The 20,250-nt window shown below is 44.8% G+C and overlaps 1 protein-coding gene across 1 annotated transcript in view; it reads left to right on the forward strand.

Annotated features, from left to right (window-relative positions):
* The first annotated feature begins 10,927 nt into the window (after positions 1-10,927).
* Positions 10,928-20,250, forward strand: part of FGF9 (fibroblast growth factor 9) — a 33,543-nt gene continuing 24,220 nt past the window's right edge. The window contains exon 1 of the mRNA XM_008692136.2: positions 10,928-12,044. Coding sequence (XP_008690358.1) covers positions 11,768-12,044 — 277 coding nt within the window. The 5' untranslated portion in view covers positions 10,928-11,767. The remainder of the gene's footprint in view (positions 12,045-20,250) is intronic.

Raw genomic sequence — 20,250 nt, forward strand, 5'->3', positions numbered from 1 at the left:
TGGAGAGCTGGTTTGAAAGCGTCTGAAATCGTCCCGAGTTGAGGGAACTGACACCCACTGGGCTCTCCATCAGAAGCAGGTGAGGGCTATGCCCAAGGAACAGGGTGAACCAAAGGTCTGTCATCTTCCTAAAACTGCCACCCAGCCCCAACCCAGTTCAATTCCTGGTTGGATTCATGTGATCAAGCACTCATATTTAAGAAGAAAAGGGACACACTCTCTAGCGGAATATAGCATCAGCAGGAACCTCCACTTTTCTATATGCAACATCTGGCATATAATCAACAATATCTAGACATGCATGGACATAAATGAATATAATCTGTACAAAAATAAACATTTTCTAGATATTTTCTCCTATTGTAAAGAGATTCTGATCTAATTGGAAAAGCAATTCTTTAATAAAAGTAGGAAGTTTATGTTGGCTGATAGATAATAGGAATCAGATGCCTACTCTTTTTTGTTCACCCTTCAGCACATTTGAAATATGGCTTCTAGAAATGTAAGTCACACCTCCGATATTATTTTATTCTTCTTAAGATAATTTATGCTTCTATAGTTTTTTTTAAAGATTTTATTTATTTATTTGACAGAGACAGAGACAGCCAGCGAGAGAGGGAACACAAGCAGGGGGAGTGGGAGAGGAAGAAGCAGGCTCATAGCGGAGGAGCCTGACGTGGGGCTGGATCCCAGAACGCCGGGATCACGCCCTGAGCCAAAGGCAGACGCTTAACCGCTGTGCCACCCAGGCGCCCCTATGCTTCTATAGTTTTTTCTATTCTTCCTATGTCTATGTTTTTAGGTACTTATTAAAAATAGTAACTTGTTAATTATCCACTAAATCACTAAAAACATTGAACTATAAGAAATGAAACAGATAGATGTTCTGTTAAATTTAGCATTTTTGTTAATAATAACAAAGGGCAGAGTTAGAAAAAAATGGAGAAGAGAGTATAGACAGATAACTCAGTGGGAGTCTGATTACAAATTAAGCCTAAAGTCAGAAGAAGTAGGAGGGGACAACCCAGGCTTTTGTGTTGGAAGGTCTGTGTTAGAATCCTGCTCCATTGCTCCCTCGCTGTGTGACTCTGGTCAAGTGTCTTAAGCTCTCTAAGCCTCAGTTTCCTCAACCTGAACAAGTAGAAATAATAATGTCTAATCTGTAGTGTAATCAAGTTCAAATGAAATGGTGTATATGAAGTTCTTTGCATCTACTAAGTGATAAATATTGTTAGTATTGTATTTATACAATAAATACTATTGTATTTATACCCCATCTATATTCTAAAAGTAGGGAAATAAAAATAATAATAAAGTAAGGAAATGGGCAAGAAGTTATAATGGGTTATGCTGGAGTGACCAAAAGGAAAGTGGAGAGCAATGGGGATGGAGAGGCAAATAAGGAGGGAAGGTCACATTAGGAAGTTAGTGGCCATGAGAATGAACTTGGAGTGGAAGGTAGTACATTTTGAATCAGCAATGTGATCCAATGTTTATAAGTGAAGATCCAACAATTATAAGTGAAGGAAGTCCCAGGACTTTGCCAGCCATGTTTTATGCTGGAGAAATAAGGAGAGGCAACAGGTAAATGGAACAGGAAAAATGCTGAACACTGCTAAGGAAACACAAGAATTATGCTGAAAGAGATGGAAAGGATTTGGCTCTGTTACATTTTCAGACATATGTTAATTCATGCACCTGGGTTGTGTGGAGGAAAGTGGTCCCTGATCACATATTCTGCAGTTTCTCAAGACCTTTGCATCAGGCACTGCACGTCCATTCCTTCCAAAGAGGAAGATGTAATGTTTTTCAAAAGCTAAACTGTGCTTATGTTTTTGTAAATAAACACTACATTCATATGGTTAAGAAAGTGTATAAAGTGAAAATTCTCCCTCCTATCCATTGTCCCCTAGCTATACAATTTCTTTTCTTGAAGGCAGTCAAAGCTACTGTTGTTGTTTCTTGTATGTATTTCCAGAGATATTACTTACATGTATAAATATAAAATGTTTTTCCTTTAGGACACAAATGATGCCATAACATATAAACTGTTCTGGATTGTATTTTTTTCTGCTTAACAATATTCTTTGAGATTAGTCCATAGCAATGTTCACAAAGCTTCCCAATTTTTTTTCCTTTACCAAGCTGTTTAAGATTCTATTTTATGGATTTATTTAAATTCATGTAACCAGTCATTCTCGATGGACACATGGACTGTTTCCACTCTTTGGCTCTACAGAGAGCGCTACAGTAAGGAATCTTCTGCACACATGATTTTGTACATGTGTACATAGATGTTGAAGATAAATTTCCAGAAGAGAGATTGCTGAATCAAAGGATCTGTGTATTTGTGATTTATAAGTAGATATTATCAAAAGTGTCCTTCTTAAAGGCTGGTCAGTTTCATCTCCACAGTGATGTATGAGAGCATCTGAAGTCCCCAAACTATAACACAGTGTTTTATACTATTTTTTTAATATTTTTCAAATTTATAGGTAAAAAGTGGTATATCTGCATAGTTTTTTTGAATTTCTTTTATTATAAATGTAGTTGAGCATATTTATTAATGTTTAAGAACCATTTGTATTTTCTGTAAACTATTTTATTCTATTGTTAGTATTTTTGTTTTTGTTCCCCAACATTCTAAATATGTCATTCCACTTTCTTCTTGCTTGCATGGTTTCGGAAGAGAAGTCCAATGTAGTTCTTACCCGTGTTCTATGGGAAAGGTTTCCTCCCTCCTCTCTAGACTTTTTCAAGATTTTCTCTTTGTCTTTGTCTACACTGTAGATATGAAGTATGTGTTGAATATGGAATGAACATGGAATATGGAATAAGATACACTGCAGATTTTTTGTTATTTATCCTACTTAGTATTCTCTGACCTTCCTAGATCTGTGGCTTAGAGTCTGTCATTAATTTTGGAAAATTCTTCGATGTTATCACTTCAAATATTTCTTCTGTTTTTTTTTTTTCTCTCTCTTCTTCTCCTTCTGGTATTCCCATTAGGTGTATGCTACTTCTTTTGTAATTTACCCACAGTTCTTGGATATTCTCTTCCATTTTTTTCTTTCTTTTATTTATCTTTATATTTTAATTTGAGAAATTTCTATTGATATATGTTTCAAGCTCACCTGGTTCTTTCTCTGGCTGTGTTCCTTCCACTGATGACCCATCAAAGTCATTCTTCATTTCTTTTGCAGTGTTTTGGATTTCTCATATTTCTTTTAGATTCTCTCCTTTAGTCTTCATCTCTCTGCTAACATTACCTATCTGTTCTTGCATGTTATCCACTTTGTCCATTACAGCCCTTAACTTACTAATCATAGTTATTTCAAATTCCTGGTCTGATAATTCCAAAACCACTAACTCTTGCTTTGTCTTTTCATACTGAACTTTTTAATTTTTTTTAAACTTTTAGTATGCCATATAATTTTTTGTTGAAAGCTGGATATGATGTATTGGGTAAAAATTACTTAGGTAGACAAGTCTTTAGCAGAGATTTTATATTTATCTGGTGAGGGATTAGGCTGTTTTTATTGTTTACAGTAGCTCTGGGGCAGAGGCTAAAATTTCTTATGGTGTCCCTGTTTTTGTTTCCCTTGTTGTCTTTGGGTTTCCCTAGAGATTTCTAAAATAGGGTCTGTCAGCTACATGCAAAAGAATAAAACTTGACCACTCTCTCACACCATACACAAAAATAAACTCCAAATGGATGAAAGACCTCAATGTGAGACAGAAATCCATCAAAATCCTAGAGGAGAACATAGGCAGCAACCTCTACGACATCAGCCACAGCAAACTTTTTCATGACACATCTCCAAAGGCAAGAGAAACAAAAGATAAAATGAACTTGTGGGACTTCATCAAGATAAAAATCTTCTGCACAGCCAAGGAAACAGTCAAAAAAACTAAGCGGCAGCCCACGGAATGGGAGAATATATTAGCAAATGATACTACAGATAAAAGACTGGTATCCAAGATCTACAAAGAACTTCTCAAAGTCAATACGCAAGAAACAAATAAATCATAAAATGGGCAGAAGATATGAACAGACACTTTTCCAATGATGACATACAAATGGCTAAAAGAGACATGAAAAAATGTTCAAAATCATTAGCCATGAGGGAAATGCAAATCAAAACCACACTAAGATACCACCTTACGCCAGTTAGAATGGCAAAAATTGACAAGGCAGGAAACAACAGATGTTGGAGAGGATGTGGAGAAAGGGGATCTCTCTCTTACACTGTTGGTGGGAATGCAAGTTGGTACAGCCACTTTGGAAAACAGTGTGGAGGTCCCTTAAAAAGTCAAAAATTGAGCTACCCTATGATCTAGCCATTGCACTACTGGGTATTTACCCCAAAGATACAGATGTAGTGAAGAGAAGGGCCATATGCACCCCAATGTTCATAGCAGCATTGTCCACAAAAGCTAAATTGTGGAAGGAACTGAGATGCCCTTCAAAAGATGACTGGATTAAGAAGTTGTGGTCCACATATACAATGGAATATTACTTAGCTATCAAAAAGAATGATTTCTCAACATTTGCTGCAACATGGACGGCACTGGAGGAGATAATGCTAAGTGAAATAAGTCAAGCAGAGAAAGACAATTATCATATTTCTCTCATCTATGGAACATAAGAACAAGGAAGATTGGTAGGGGAAGAAAGGGATAAAGAAGGGGGGGTAATCAAAAAGGGGAATGAAGCATGAGAGACTATGGACTCTGAGAAACAAACTGAGGGCTTCAGAGAGGAGGGGGTGGGGTAATGGGATAGGCTGGTGATGGGTAGTAAGGAGGGCACATATTGCATGGTGCACTGGGTGTTATACACAACTAATGAATCATCGAACTTTACATCGGAAACCGGGGATGTACTGTATGGTGACTAACATAATATAATAAAAAAACATTAAAATAAAAAAAAATAAAGAGGCTTCCCAAGGGAAAAAAAACAAACAAACCAGGGATGTACTGTATGGTGACTAACATAATATAATAAAAAAAATAAAATAAAAAAAATAAAATAGGGTCTGAGTCTTGCAGTTCTTTCAGGTCTAATCCCTCTTATTATACAGGAGCTCTCTGGATGTCCTGGTAAGAGTAGGGGCGGGGGAAGTGTTCTTCAGTTCCCTGACTAGGTCTCAATCTTTTAGAAAGCCCTAGCTGGGTACATCCTTTTCCCCACAATGAGGTCTGGAGGGGGCTGGAGGTGGATATTTCCCTTTGTCCAGGCTGGTTAGGGGCTGGCAAAATATCTTCCTTTGAGGGCAGGCTTTGTTAAGGAGAACAGAGAACTCTGGGCATATTTCAAAATGGTTATTTTTTCCCTTCCCCTGAAGGATGCAGCAAGGAATTTTTCTCAGATCTTCTCAGTGAGAACCTGCTAGAGCTCCTGGAGGTACATCTCAGGAAAGTGTAGGGGCCCTTCTAAGACCAGGCCTTTTCTGAGTTTTTAACTCTCAAGCTTGTCCAAACAGCCCCCAGCAATTAATTCATCAACTACAGTTTAGTATTCCTACTAATACTGATTCCAGATGTGGGTTTCTGCTCCAGTAAGGTGTGATTCTCTATCTCTATTTGTCTCTTTAGTTTTCACTGCAGCAGCTTGTCCTGTGACCTGAATTTTTTGAGGGATCTAAGAATAGTTGTTGGCTTTAGTTTGTCCAACTTTTTTCTTGTGATGTGGACAGGAGTAATGACTACCGAGTTTTTACATGTCAGACTGGAAAACAGAAGTCATATTTTTCTTATTGACTTATAGGAGCTCTTTATATATTATGGAAATGAGTTATTTATCTTGATATGAGATGCACATTTTTTCCATTTTGTCATTTATCTTCTGAATTTGTGTTTTCCCTCCACACAGTTAAACAAATGTTTTGTATGTGGTAGAATTTGTCATTATCCCTTTTTTGGGTTTTGTGATACAATTAGTAAGACCTTCACAACTGAGATTATAAAGGAATTCTTCCATTGTTTCTTTTAGTACTTGTTATTTTTTTTTAAATATTGAAATATTTGCTCCATTTAGGTTTTATTCACATGTAAAGTATGAGGAATAGATACCACTTATTTTTTCCAAAGTGTCTATTCAGTTGTTTAAAAACCCTTCACTCAATAGTTCATTTCCCCCCATCATGATTGCTTATCATATATTAAATTATACCATGTATTTAGGTCTATTTCTGTGATTTCTATTCTGTGTTATTGCTTATTCTCCTTATTCATATGCTAATATGAATAATTCATATGAGAACACTACTCTTTTGAGTATAATAGCTTTATAATATTTAAAAATATTGTATGGCTAGTTATTCTCCTATTTTTCTTGTTAATTTCAAACATTTTGTTGTCAATTTAAATTTGATTTTCTATATTAACTTTAGCATCAGGGTTAAGTTTTTAGATTAATTTAGGAATGATTACATATTTATGAAATTGAGGGATTTTTTTAAAATCTAAGAACACTGTATGCCTTTCTATTTGTTCAAGTCTTCTTTTGTGTCCCTAGAGAGCTTTAAATGTATTTCTTCATCCAGATCTTGCACATTTTTGTTAATTGTATTCCTTGGAATTTATCTTTCTTCCCCCCACCCCTATTGTAACTAGGGTCTTTATTTCTTCATTATGTCTGCTATTTACTCCTATATATTTATTTTATGGAAACATGCCATTTATAAAAATTTAGAAGTATATGCCTATTATAATAGAAGGCAGTGTGCATAATGGGGGTCTGAAGTCTATGAACTTGGCTCCATCATTTATTGACACTGTAGCAATAGGCATGTTACTTTATCCTTTTTTTTTTAAGATTTTTTATTTATTTATTCGACAGAGATAGAGACAGTCAGCGAGAGAGGGAACACAAGCAGGGGGAGTGGGAGAGGAAGAAGCAGGCTCATAGCGGAGGAGCCTGATGTGGGGCTCGATCCCATAACGCCGGGATCATGCCCTGAGCCGAAGGCAGACGCTTAACCGCTGTGCCACCCAGGCGCCCCTATCCTTTTTTTTTTTTTTAATAGAGGGAGGGAGAGAGAGCAAGCGAGTGAGGGTGGGGGAAGGAGCAGAGGGAAAGGGAGAGAGAATCTTAAGCATGTTCCACACTCAGCGTGGAGTTCAACGCAGGGTTTGGTCTCACAACCCTGAGATCACGACCTGAGCTGAAATCAAGAGTTGAACACTTAACTGACTGAGCCACCCAGGCACCCCTTACTTAATCTTTATAAGTCAGTCTTCTCATGTGTAAAATGGGATAATAGTACTGATTTCATAGGGCAGTTTTGAAAATTAAAAAGATAAAGCACAAAACCACTTAGTAGAGTGTCTGGAACATAACAAAACAGTCAATAAATGGTGACCACAATAGTTCTCTCCATTGAAGCTTAAATGTAGTCCATGGGGATCAGACTAGGAACAGACTTCAACCTTCCCAAACACTCCTCTCCACTCCATACTCATCACAGTTCCCAAACAAAAGCCCCTGACTGAAGGGCTGTAGAGTGAGGTGGAGAGAACTGGGGAAATGGAAAATGGAAGGGTGGAGGCCCAATTACCCCTTTATTGTTGTAGGAAAGGAATGAAGGTATTCCTTGGTGATGTGCATTTGGGGGGGTCCAAAGAAATCAGAGGAGGAGACACATGTTAATGAACAAAGCAGTAGAGGTGGACAGAGCACTTTTGTCCAGTGGTCACCTTAAATTTGTAGGGACTTCATAGCTTACAGGCCATTTTTACATACATATATCATAAACCCATATTTACAGCAGCTCACCTGGGGCCCATGAAGGGGATATCAGTAATCACAGGGAGCAGATTGTGGTAGTGCGGGGAGGGCTGGAGAAGCTTGTGCCAGATCTGCTGACCTCTATTCTAGAGTTCATTTCTTGTCATCTCTCTCTTCATTTACCTCATCATGATTCCCATCTGGGTCTAAGCACTAAACTATCAGCAGAAAAGACAGATGACAAACTAAAAGAGGAGAAAACCAGAAGGATTAAAATATTTTAAGAATAGAAAGCCTGAGAGAGCACTGGGATTGAACTCAGTAATAGTATTTGCTGAATATCTCATGGGCAGATTCTAGGGGGAACTACATTAGGACCAACATAATAATAGCTACTATGTCTTAAGTGCCTATTGTGTGCTGCCTGTTTTATGTGCATTTTTCCTTTTATTCCTAACAGCAATCTTCCAAGGCAGGTGTTATTAAGCCAATTACACCACGTGTCTAGAAAGCAAGGCCTCATTCCTCTTGGAGCTTAACATCTACGTATTAATTGAGGAACACTTGTAAAACATGCATACAGGCGTGGACATAGGAACTCATGATCATGGCAGAGCTGGGAGGGAATCATGAGGAAGCTGGCCAGACAGAGCCAGTGGAGTGAGTTCTGGAGAAAATGGGATATGATCAATGAAAGGAAGGATATTTTTTGCATTACTGTAATAGGAAAACAGCACCAAATAGAAGAAGAGAAAGAAATCTGCTGCACAGGTTCAGGGGGCAAGAAAGCAGCAAAAACTTCCTTCAGGTAGAGTTAGGGATGCAGATGAAATGTGGACTAAATTCACTGCAGTAGCAAAGAGATGCTTGAGCAGGCAGGCTGCTTCTAACTGGGAAAGTGCGGTATCAGCTACTTAGCCCTCTCTCCCACTGCTGCATCCTTTTTAAAGTGACAGTCACGAGGCTGCAGGATTCGGAAGCGGAAATGGTCTTTGCTCATTGGCTCACAATCTAAATTCAGACCGAAAGAATGTGGTTGGAGACAGCTGGTGGTAATTGTCCCAGTCCTGTCTTCAGTGTAAATGTCCACGTGCTGCTCATGTCTTCCCTTATCAAGCGTCTCCCTCTCTCCATCTCTCCCCGTCAGCCTTTCTCTATCGGGTTTTATAAAAAAGTAACCCACCCGGCACACTGTACCCGAGTGGTCCAGAACTCCCCTGCTTAACCCAGAGCTGCCGGCTGCCTCCGTGATTCATGCCAGCTATTCGGGTGGTTTATAAGAAGTGACACTTCCTTCCCCTGCTTCTTGTATCTGCCACCGAGCAGTTAACGTTAAAGCCCACCGTCGATGTGACTGCTGTAAATACCACGGGGCAGGGCTCTGGTGCTTCATAAACACGTAAGCACGACGCACGGAGTCAGCCCGCGGACACCCAATGACCTGGGACTGCGGCAAAGGGGTGTGGGAATAGCAAGAAGGGAGGACCACCTCGCCCCTCTCTTTCCTCTTTGCTGGGGCCCAAGCACGCCTTCCACTCCGGGAGCAGAGGAAGGTCGCTCCAGGTCGCCGGCACCTCCTGCACCCGAGAAATCTGCAAATTCATGACTCCTTTTCGTCTTAGGGCGAAACCCTTCCGTCCCGAGTAGGGCCAGCCCCAGTTCTTCACCTCCAGCCTTTAGCTGACTACTGAGGAAGGTCCCTCCTCCTACCCCCCTCCCAAAAGGCTGATTCCCTTTCCCACCGCAGGGGTCCAGTCTCTGCTTGGACTTCTCTTCCCACTCGCCTGTCCTGCAGTCTGGAGCTGTGCTCAAGTCTTGGCAACTTTCACCATTTTGACCCAAGAGTCGGGCCATTTCTAAGACAATGTGAACAAAGAGGAGCAGGGAAGAGAGGGGCCCGCGGGCTGGCTGCCGGGCTGCCGGGCGAATGCGTGCGCGCGTGGGTGTTGGGGACTGGGGGCAGTGCAGGCTCAGCGCAGGGGATTCCAGCGCCTGCGGGCTGTCCCGGACACAGAACGCGCCGCTGCTAGGCTCTCGGGTCTGCTTGGCCCCGTAGGGCCGCTCGCGGCCCGGGGTGGCGGATTTCTTTGTCCCGGCCGGTAGCTGGGCGCGAAGGCAGCCGGCCTCGAGCAGAAAGCCGAGCCTGGGTTCTGGAGCTCAGGCTTCCACTTGCGGCCCCGCGAGGCAGAGCAGGAAGGAGCTGCTGAGGGCCCCAGGGCGCCCCCCACGCACCTCGCGCCAACTCTCCCGGCTCGGCTGCAGGCTTCAGACCGTGGTGGGGGGAGACACTGGAGCTCCTCTTTCGCTTCCCCAACAGCGAAACAGCCTGAAACAGCGAGGGGTGGCACAGCTCCCCCTAATTAGCGTGGCTGGGGAAAGAAGGAGCCCACTGGCGCTCTACCCCGACTCTCCAAAGATGCGCGCTCTAGTCGAACTCGGGGACAGTGGCGGTTCTCTGGCGCCCCCCCTGCCGACTGCACCGCCGCGGCCCGGACCCAGGCGGCGGGGCTGGACCTAAACATAGCCCCAACCGATGCCATCAGGAAGCCTGGAAGAAATCGGTGGCCACATCTGCCTCTGTGTTTGCGTGTGTGTGTGTGTGTGTGTGAGAGAGAGAGAGAGAGAGAGATACAGAGAGACAGAGAGATACAGAGAGACAGAGAGACACACAGAGAGGACACACACACACACACACACACACACACACACACACACAGGCTGGGTTCACATCCATCCGGCTTACCTGCAATACAGTTTGCGCTTCTGTGTATGTCTGGCAGAAGAATGAAAGAGAAACTGCTGTATCCATTCAAGCTCACTGAATCAATCCCACTTCCCTCCAACTCTTTCAACTAAGTTTTATTTTATAATGCAATGCAACATTACAGAGTCCATGTGAAAACTAGTTTCCCAATTGTAGTCTGAACCTCCATCAATGTATCGAGCAAGATTTTAGGTTACCAGATTCAGCTCCTCAGGACACCAAGGGTTTCCGCCGCCTGCCTCTCTCCATGCATCTTTCTTTGTAAAGCAAGTATACCTAGGCTGTCCCCCAGGAAATCTCGCCCTCTGGCACGCTGCGCCGGGCCTGCGGCAGAGCGGCGCGATGGTGAAGGCGGGCGCTAGGACCGCGGGGAGCCCGGGCGGTCGCGGCGCTACCTTAAACCCAGCCCAATGCCGCTGCCTGCGCCACTCTGCGCGCCGGCGGGGGCTGCGCAGGAGGAGCGCTCCGCCCGGCTACAACGCTCCGCAAGCCGGCGCGGCAACACCTGTTCGCGGCAGCCAGGGCGGCACGCGAGCTCCCGGTCGTGGCTCTCCTCGCTCGCCGCTCGCCACCCGTTTTAAGCCAATGGACATCTGCCGAGCCTCTGGAGAATTCTGGATACTAGCTTTGGACGCCTAAAGTTTTTTTCTTCTTTTTGTTTTTGTAATTATTATTATTATTTTTAGAGGGGGGACCAGGAGGGGAGATTTTGTCGCCGCCGCCAACGTGAGATTTTTTTTTTTCCCCTTGAAGGATTCATGCTGATGTCTGCAGAGTCGGTTAGAGTAAAAACAGCGCATGCCTTCCTGGAGTCGGGATCCGTAAATTCTGACGTAGCCCGTGCATCTTAAAAATCCCTATAATAACGCCTAGGCATTTAAGTTGCTATGGTCATTCTGATCTCAAACCAAATGGAGAAACTACGGATTTTTTTTCCTTATTACGGTCGGATGGGATGAAGACCTTCCTGCCTGCTAAGAGCTGGGGATCTATCTATAGAGATACATAGATATGTTTATCAATATGTCAGTGTGTGAGTATAAAGTGGTGGTTTCTTAGACTATCAGTGGTTTGACCTTGAACCTGTGCCAGTGAAACAGCAGATTACTTTTATTTATGCATTTAATGGATTGAAGAAAAGAACCTTTTTTTTTTTCTCTCTCTGCAACTGCAGTAAGGGAGGGGAGTTGGATATACCTCGCCTAATATCTTCTGGGTCGATACCGTCATTATTGTTTATTCCTGTGCTCCAAAAGCCGAGTCCTCTGATGGCTCCCTTAGGTGAAGTTGGGAACTATTTCGGTGTGCAGGATGCGGTACCGTTTGGGAATGTGCCCGTGTTGCCGGTGGACAGTCCGGTTTTGTTAAGTGACCACCTGGGTCAGTCCGAAGCAGGGGGGCTTCCCAGGGGACCCGCAGTCACGGACTTGGATCATTTAAAGGGGATTCTCAGGCGGAGGCAGCTATACTGCAGGACTGGATTTCACTTAGAAATCTTCCCCAATGGTACTATCCAGGGAACCAGGAAAGACCACAGCCGATTTGGTAGGTATACCATTAACCCTTTAGTGTCCGTGCGATGACATGTTCGGGTTATAACTACCAAGAAGGTGGTGGCCGGGCGGGGGATGAGGGAAGGGATCTGTTCCTCAGTTTCTGTCTTGCCAGCTTAAAAAAAAAAAAAAAAAAGAGAAAAAAGAAAGAAAAAAAGAAAAAAAAGAAAGAAAAAAGAAAAAGCCTCGGGAATTGCAGATCTGCTGCTGGCACTGATGCAAATCTACATTGAAAGCCCCCCCCCCGACTTTTTTTGAAAGGAGGGCATGATTTATAAATATAACAAAAGTCTCTAGTTCTTTTGCATCAGATACTCGGGAAGATCGGGTTTAGGAAGTTTCTTTTGAATGGACTGATTCCACGAGTTTAAAGCTTTAATCATTAACTACTGAGAACTTGAAAATGCATTTTGCTGAAAGCAGTGGTTATCATCTTGTGCTCCAGTGAAGTTTTTGCTCCTCTTTTTCTTCTAATAAGTATACTGCTTGAATTGTAAATTAAGCGTATTGTTTATTCCCACCGCGAGGGTCTGAAAACCCCGTAGGCGAAGGTTGCTGACTGATTGTTCTGTTGGGAGGACTAAAGTCATATTTTAGACTCCGAGAGCAGCAGAGGCAGAGGCGCTGGGGGAAAATGACTTGGGAAGGGGCAGAACGCTCACCAGGGGCGTTTGTCCTTGCAGCTATCAAGTTATTACCTATGCTCCATTTTTCTGGTGTGCAGCCCTGTGCTGGTTTCCTGGGTGGCTCTCTGGTGTGAGTGTGCGCGCGCGTGCAAAAGCTGCGAGCTAATTTTAAAGGGCATTCCGAGGATTTCATTTCCCAAGGAGGGTACTTGTGACTCAGCATTGAGGGCTGCAGACCCGACTGCTGGTGACTCTGCTCACTTTAATGCCAGCACACACGTGCCTGCGGGGCCACCCTGAGCCCAGCAGCACAGTGTCAGCGAACACAATACCGTTGGAGGGACTCTTGGGTGTTTTCCTTACTTACTAAAAAGAAAGCGCCAGTTGGACAACCAGACTGTTGGAAGGAGTTAACTTCTCAGTGAACCCACCTGACAACACTTAAACTAGGTCGTAAAAAACAAAGTCCTGTGGTGATTTTTCTTCCTCATGCTTTAATGCCAGATGTTGAACACAGCCTAAACTATCTGTTTAGGCTTGTGGGGCTGTAGATGATGCCAGAAGGTGAGGAAGATTCAGGCCTGGGATGGGGATGGTCGCATGGGGATGGTCGCAGATACACGAGGCCCAGGATTTTCTCCCTTTGCTCACCACGGAGCCCAAGCCCCAGGCTGAACCTACTAGTGTAAATTTCTGGCACTCTCCCCTCTCTGATTAAAAAAAAAAAGGAAAAGAAAGAAAAGGCAAAGCTGTAGATCTTTGCTTTGCAATTATTCAGTTGAACTATAACTGCACCCCCCCCCACTCCCCGAAATAAACTCAGCTCTGGGTGTTGCAAAGCCAAGACTAAACTTTACTAGAAGTGCTGTTCTATCTGGCCGCTTTAAGGGCGGCTACAGTGCCTAGTGTTCAGTACCCGAACAACAGGCAGTGGGCGGCGGTGGGTGGGAGAGCCGAGTGTGTGCCGGGCCGCAACGGGCACTCGCTGGACGTCTGCACCGCGCAGGCTGATGGCTAGTGGCGTGGGCGGGCGGCCTAGGTGAGCTGGGCGGCGGGAGCCCCAGTCCTCCCGCGCTCCCAGCCGGCAGGTGCCGAGTCGGCAGCCCAGGCCCCCCGGCGCAGTCAGCAGCGGCCGCCGACCCAGCTCCGCGCGGTCCTAAACACGCTCCGTTTCGGTCCCCCTTTCTACCCGGCTGGAGTGCGCCCTTCGGCGCTGCAGGGACTCCTTGTGTCCGGGGGCGACGGGCAGGGGCTGACACACTTCTGGCCGTGTTTAGGGAATGAGATTTTTTATTGCCCAAGTTTAGTCCCTTCGCTTTCTCTTTGTGTGTGAGTGTGGGTCCAGCGGGGCTGACAGCCGCCGCCCCGGGCAGCGCGGTCGTTTGCGGTGTGGGAACCGCCGGAGGCGCGCACCGCGGCGGGAGAGTTGGTGGCGGGGACGGAGGACAGGCTGGAGGTCGTACCCCTGACCTCCCCCGTGCCATGTCGGACCCATCTCCCCCATCTGAAGCACGCAGCCAGGTCTCGGAGAGTCGATGGTTCCGCTGTGCCCGGGAGGTGGGTCGGGGGCCCCGGCCGACAGGGCCGGAGCCACAAGGGAAGGGATGGGGGTGGGGGGACAAAGGGCCGTGGAGGCGGGCGGAGGGGGCGGTGAGCTATTGTTAACGACGTTCCGGGAGCAGAGCTCGCGGCTCGCGGGCCTGCGTTTCAGCGCCCGGTCTTGGGCCCCGGCCTCTGGGCCGGTGAGGGTGGGGGTGGGGTGGGGGTGGAGCGCAGCGGGGTACACCGCTGCAAGGTCAGGGCAGCTTCATTGTGTGCATTAGCCGAGCCCTGCCTTTGAGAGAGCACCTCGGAACCCCGGCGCAGCCCGACTGGGCCCCGGCGTGAAGAGATTATGGGATGTTCCAGTTGGGGTTCCTCCATGTCCCCAACCCCCCGGCTTTTTTTTTTTTTTTAATGCAGTCAGCTTTAGGGTAGGATGTTTGCTTAATGCAGTTGAGTCATTAGAAATCCAGTAAGTGCCACAGGATAGAGTGAGGTTTCAAGGGTGATGGAATTGTGGGGACCACGAGGGTGAGAGAATCCAAGAGGCGAGTTATGGGGTCAGCGGACAAGGACTGCAGGTACAGCAGCTGAGTAGAGATCAGAAAACAAAAACTAGACGTCGTCACCCCCTACCCCACCCCCAATCCTAGAGGTTGGAGAAAGGTGTCGCCAAGGAAGTGACATCTCTACTCCTTAGAATCGCTAGGCACTGTTGGCTGGATTGGTAGGGGCAGTGCGGGTGGGAGGGGAGGAGAGCCCTGGCCCGGGTTGGGGGGAAGGGTCGCCGTGTAGGCGAGCTCGGGGGTCGGCCGGGAGCTGGCTGCGGGGGAAGGGCGCGCCTGGCGCTCCGCTGTGCCTCTCACCCTCGTTCGGATGGAGCTGAGTGGGTGGCTGTGCGCAGTGGGGGTGGGGAAGGAGGCTGAGGCAGGAGGGTTATTTAAGTCTTTCATCCGGTTGCAGAGAGAAGCGGCCCCCGTGGTGACAGCAGTGCCGCGGTCTCCCGCTGCTACCGCTGCGGCAGGTCCCAATATTAGCAACCTCTGCAGAGAGGTGCGAGTGCCGGGAGCCTCTTACCCTATGCTTTCTCAGCCCCTCCCGGAAGGAGGGCTGGGCTCGTCGGCGCTAGGACCCGGCGGGGAGCGCGAGGGGAGGGCCGGGAAGCCAGCGGGCTCCGGGAAGGGGCCGAGGGGCTGCGGCAGCTCGCCACACCTGGCGCTCCAGCTAGCTCCCCGCAGCCTCTCCTTCTGCCCTCCTCCCTCCCTTTTCTGCAGCCTTCCTCTCCCCATCCCGGCTCCCTTCAGGGGACTTTGTCTTCACCCCGATTCTCTAGAAAAGAGTAGCCGTAGGCAGGGGATGGGGGTAGGTTTACACCTTGATTAAAATAGAAGGTGCATTTCTACGTGCAATGAACCGGCAGAAGGAAACGTGCTGGAAAAATGATTTTTGCCACCCCCATGCAGCCGCAGGTTACTGCAGCTGCTGGCAAGCTTGGCGGTGACACAGCAGCGGCAGTGCAGGGGACGTGGGGGCGGGGGAATCTTACTGTTGTCCCAGCAGGAGCTGCGGCAGTGACAACTTAGGTGGGACCTTAAGAGAGCCCTTTGTTTTTTCCTTTGGGGGTGGTGGTGTAGAGATAAAGTTGAGCATGGAGAAAAGGAACGAGGAATCGTTATCTCTGGGTAATAGGCTGGGGGAGCGAGAGGTTTCATTTCATATATATATATTTTCTCTTTAAAGTACTTGCTAGACAGAAAAAAGTAAGGAGAAAATCAATTGAGGAAATGGTAATGCCGAATAATAAAAAAGTGAGCGTTGGTAGTGAACCGCTATTTAACTTGGCACAAGGAAGCCTGAGTGGATTGACCACTTGACTTCGTGGAAAGATGAGGTGCTTCTCTGCTGCTATGCCTTTTGGCCTGAAGTGGTGGCTCTAAAAGGCCGGACTTCATCAAGACCCTTGATGAGCTTGACCTGGGGCTTCCTGTTCAGTATCTCACTAAGGGGAAGACTTGCTATTTAAGGTGTTATTTTCTGGATTGGTTCAGATTCTTGAAAAATTGGAGTTGTAAACTCCCATTTAGTCAGTCATTTCCTAAGGAAACTCTGAGATTTGCTCAAGTTGCTGCAGACTCGGACTTAGTCTGTCCCAGGCTTTGAGATGATTGATTTGGCAGCCCTGGTGTGGGATTCTCTGGGTGAGCAGGGAGATCTGTAGGAAGGGGGGTTAATCTATTTTCGAAAGCTTCATGTCATGCCTCTCTCCACAGTCTGCATACATTCTTGTCCTCTAAAGAATGCAGCTCTGTTAAGTGTTGGGGGCTTTTAGGCTAGAGGGTTGTTTAGCATGGGCCAGAGTGGAACAGCTTCTGCCTGTCCTCCCATTTGCCATGGCTGGCCTTATTATGGCCTTGGAAGTGAGGCTCAATGCAGAGGGTCTCTTGGGAGCTGGGCCAGCTTTGGGTTAATGGTCCACTTGAACAGAGCTCTGGGCTGACCACTAATACCTAGCGAGTCTGGAGCAAGGATAAAGTCTGGTGTGGTCATTTTCCTAAAGTGGTCCCAGGAACTGTCCTGGCCTCTTGTGGACCAGAGATGACCTCAGACGCCATCAGACCCTCTTGGGCCTAGTGAGCACATCCCCAAAGGAACTGTTGGCTGCTGTGAAAGAGAAGAGTCAAATGCCACTAGCCACTGACTCTGTGCTTCCCCTGTTACTCATCACTCATCACTACCCATGTCTGTGGCCCTCCTGAATTGAGGATGTTTTGGTTGTGTCTGCCGAAGAGGAGAGAGACCCACCATGGTACGCATGTGAGGGTCACAGTTTTAACATTAGGCACAATTCCACCATTCTCTCCCTCCCTCTCTTCCAGTCTTTTTTCTTGTCTTCCTTGCTCTTCCCTTCTTTCCCTTCCTCTCCTTTTGCTCATCACAGAAGCCTTCTCCTGGGTTGCTATGGATCCATCAGCCCTCTGTACTACACACTCACGCAAACGGAGAATGTGGGGAGTTGGCCGTACTCAAATGAATATGGTTAAAAGTACGTGCTTGGCTCAGGCCCAGGGAGAGTTTCGTTGACTTCGTGGAGGTTATGGAGTTTCTAATGGACAAGGTAGTACCAGGAATGATGAGGATTCCATTCTGGGCGTTGGGGATCTTGTTACCAGGCTGCCAGGTCTTTCTGACCTTACAACATTGGTGTTCTCTCTGTGTGGGGGGAATGCTTGACTCACGTTCAAGTGTTCTGCTTGCCCTTGGATCACTGAGGTGACCTCATAAAAGGCTGGGCTGTTCTTTTGAGGTCTCTGTTTTTCAAGGAGCTATAGAGATACGGATGGTGGTGTGAGATGATGAATCTTTTCCACCTAGGGTTACTACATAGGTAGTTCCTTTTCACAGGAGAGCCCCTCAGAAACTTGTCTCACTTTCAGGAGGCCCCCTCTGACTCCCCTTCCCAAACCTGAGTGACTGTACCCTAAACATCTCCTTCTTACTGCCTTTACCACATTGTTAATTTATCTATTTGTCTTTCCTTCCACTAAGTGGTAAGCTCTTTGAGGATATAGGGCTTAGCCTATATTTTATTCATCTTTGTGTATTTAACAGATGGCATGTTTCTTGGCTTATAATGGTCACTCAGTAATAGTTTGTTGATCAAATAAATCAGTGCATATGAATTAACAGCTCTCTCATTGATGCCAGAAAAAGAAACAAGATAGATATCTTAATACTTTCATTTCTAAAATATATAATAAATAATTTCAGTACCTAAGTCTTTTAATAGACGTCAACTCTGTGCACATAAACAATTTGGGTAAATAGTCTACCTACATAGGAGATGCCCACCTTCCCAGATTTGGCGTGATGAGAGAGCACAGTCCCAGGAACTTACCTGCTCTTATTTTCTCTGCTGCTTCTAGTCCTGCTCCCTGGGTCTGTGGAGTCTGATCTAGGTAACATCTTCTAGTCACTAGTAAGGGAATGACTATATAAAAATGATACAGAAATCATGGACACACAAAGAAAGGTAAAAACAGTGATAAGATGTACATAATCAATAAGGATCTAGGCTTTGGTGTCTGATTGCTTGGGGGCAAGTTATTTAACATTTTTAAACCTCAATGTCCCCATTTGTGAGCTGGAGATTAACGTATTGTAATGCGGAGGGTTGTTCTGAGAATGGAGTGAAAGAAGGCCTCTCCTTTGGCACAGACTAAATGCTCAAGTGTCAAGCTATTTACCATTGTCATTGTGGTTTATTGATAGTCTTCTTGTTGTTCTGGAGACCAGCTAGTCATAAGGTTTTGTAAGATCGCACACACCCTGTTGTTTTGGGGCCTGATGGGCAATGATGATGATGAATATTCATGATCAGTTCTCTGAGGGGCTTCCCGGTTAGGGGAAAACCGAGAGGTCATCAAAGACCCTGTTGGAAGATACAAGTGCCTTTTAGTTTTGTGATAAACTCTTCCCCCTTGACGTGGGATATTAAAGTGGTCAGACCTCAATGGGGCAAAATGTGTCCTGTCATTCATTTTATAAGGAAAATTGGACATTGATGAATTCCTTACACTAATTTCAGGATCACTACGACCCATATTGTGTGTTTTCAGGTAGCTAAGAAGAGGTTCATATGCATATGGCTCCTAATGGTAATAAAATGCCACAATGCAAGTTATTTTTTAATTCGAAGAATTAGAAATAGTACAATGAATGAAATAATTGCATCAATAAGGGAGGGCATCTCATGTGAAATGAGTCTCATGGAAATATCTCCTTATTTATCTTTCCATTTGATTTCTGAGGTAGGGAAGACTAGTAATAAACTAGCCGCTTTTAGACGCATCTTCCAATATAGAGTTGCAGATTATCAGGTCCAAAATGCAACTTGTAATTTCTCTTTATATTTTTTCCACATGCTATTTCCCATTTTATGAAAATAGTTTCACATATCCAGGTAGATATTCTATAAAATGCGAACACAAGATATTTGTTACATTTTGTGTTTATCAAAGAATTAAGAATACCCCTTTATAAGAACTCTCTCTTCTTTTTTTACATCACCTTGGAGCCCTTTGCTTCATCAGATTTATGTAGTGCATGTCTTCTTTTGATTGCCGCACAGTCTATTTTGTGAGAGTTGCAAAATTAATTGTTTAAAAATCCATGTAAGTGCTTTTTTATTAGTCACATGAGACTGCCTATAGCATACTGTTATCCTTAGTTTTTTCCTAAACTCTTAAATATGAGTGAATTTTTCAATATTTGAAGATATTTTTAAAATAAGAACTTGGTATTTGGTATGTGTTAACTCAAGGTCTACACAAAATGTAGCACTTTACAACAGGCTTGAGCAAGGCTAAGCACAAGTAATACTAGCATAGTCCAAATATACAGTTGGGTAATCATCTTAAAACGACAATATGGTTAGGGAAATTAAAGCTGCTGTTGTATGGCCATAAAATTCTGGATTTATAGCCAGCTTAGGTGTTATTATTCTTAGTGAGGTAAGCAAGGAGAAATAAGGGGGAAAAAAAAGAAGATCATTAGTTAGTTTGATTTTAGGATAGTCTTCATGCCTATTTTAAATCAAGAGCATTTTGGTATCAGCTTTTTCCACCTCCCCAGAATATTATGTTATCTTAATTGCTTAACTAGCTCTTTGAGGCTTAGATAAGTACAGCAAAAATCAATACTTTGTTTAAGCAGAAATATTTGGGATGTGTGTAGGCTATTTTAATTTTCCAGATGGAGCTCAATAAAGTTATACGATAACTTTATCTTGGTTTGTTTTTCCACATAAGCCATTCAGGTCTTTGGTTAGCACCTGGTACTCTTGAGGGACAGAAGACCATTCTCTGAATAGAATGTTTTCCAATATATGCCCATACACAAATACTTAGTTTCATATTTACAAAGTGTGAGTTGTTTTTCTCTTAAATTATACTCTTATAAGGTTAATTAGAAGATATATTTTCGTTTATCTGTCATATCACTTCTTAGGATATCTATAAATACTAGTTTTTT

Source organism: Ursus maritimus, unplaced genomic scaffold (assembly GCF_017311325.1).
Source record: "Ursus maritimus isolate PB19 unplaced genomic scaffold, ASM1731132v1 scaffold_10, whole genome shotgun sequence".
NCBI lineage: Eukaryota > Metazoa > Chordata > Mammalia > Carnivora > Ursidae > Ursus > Ursus maritimus.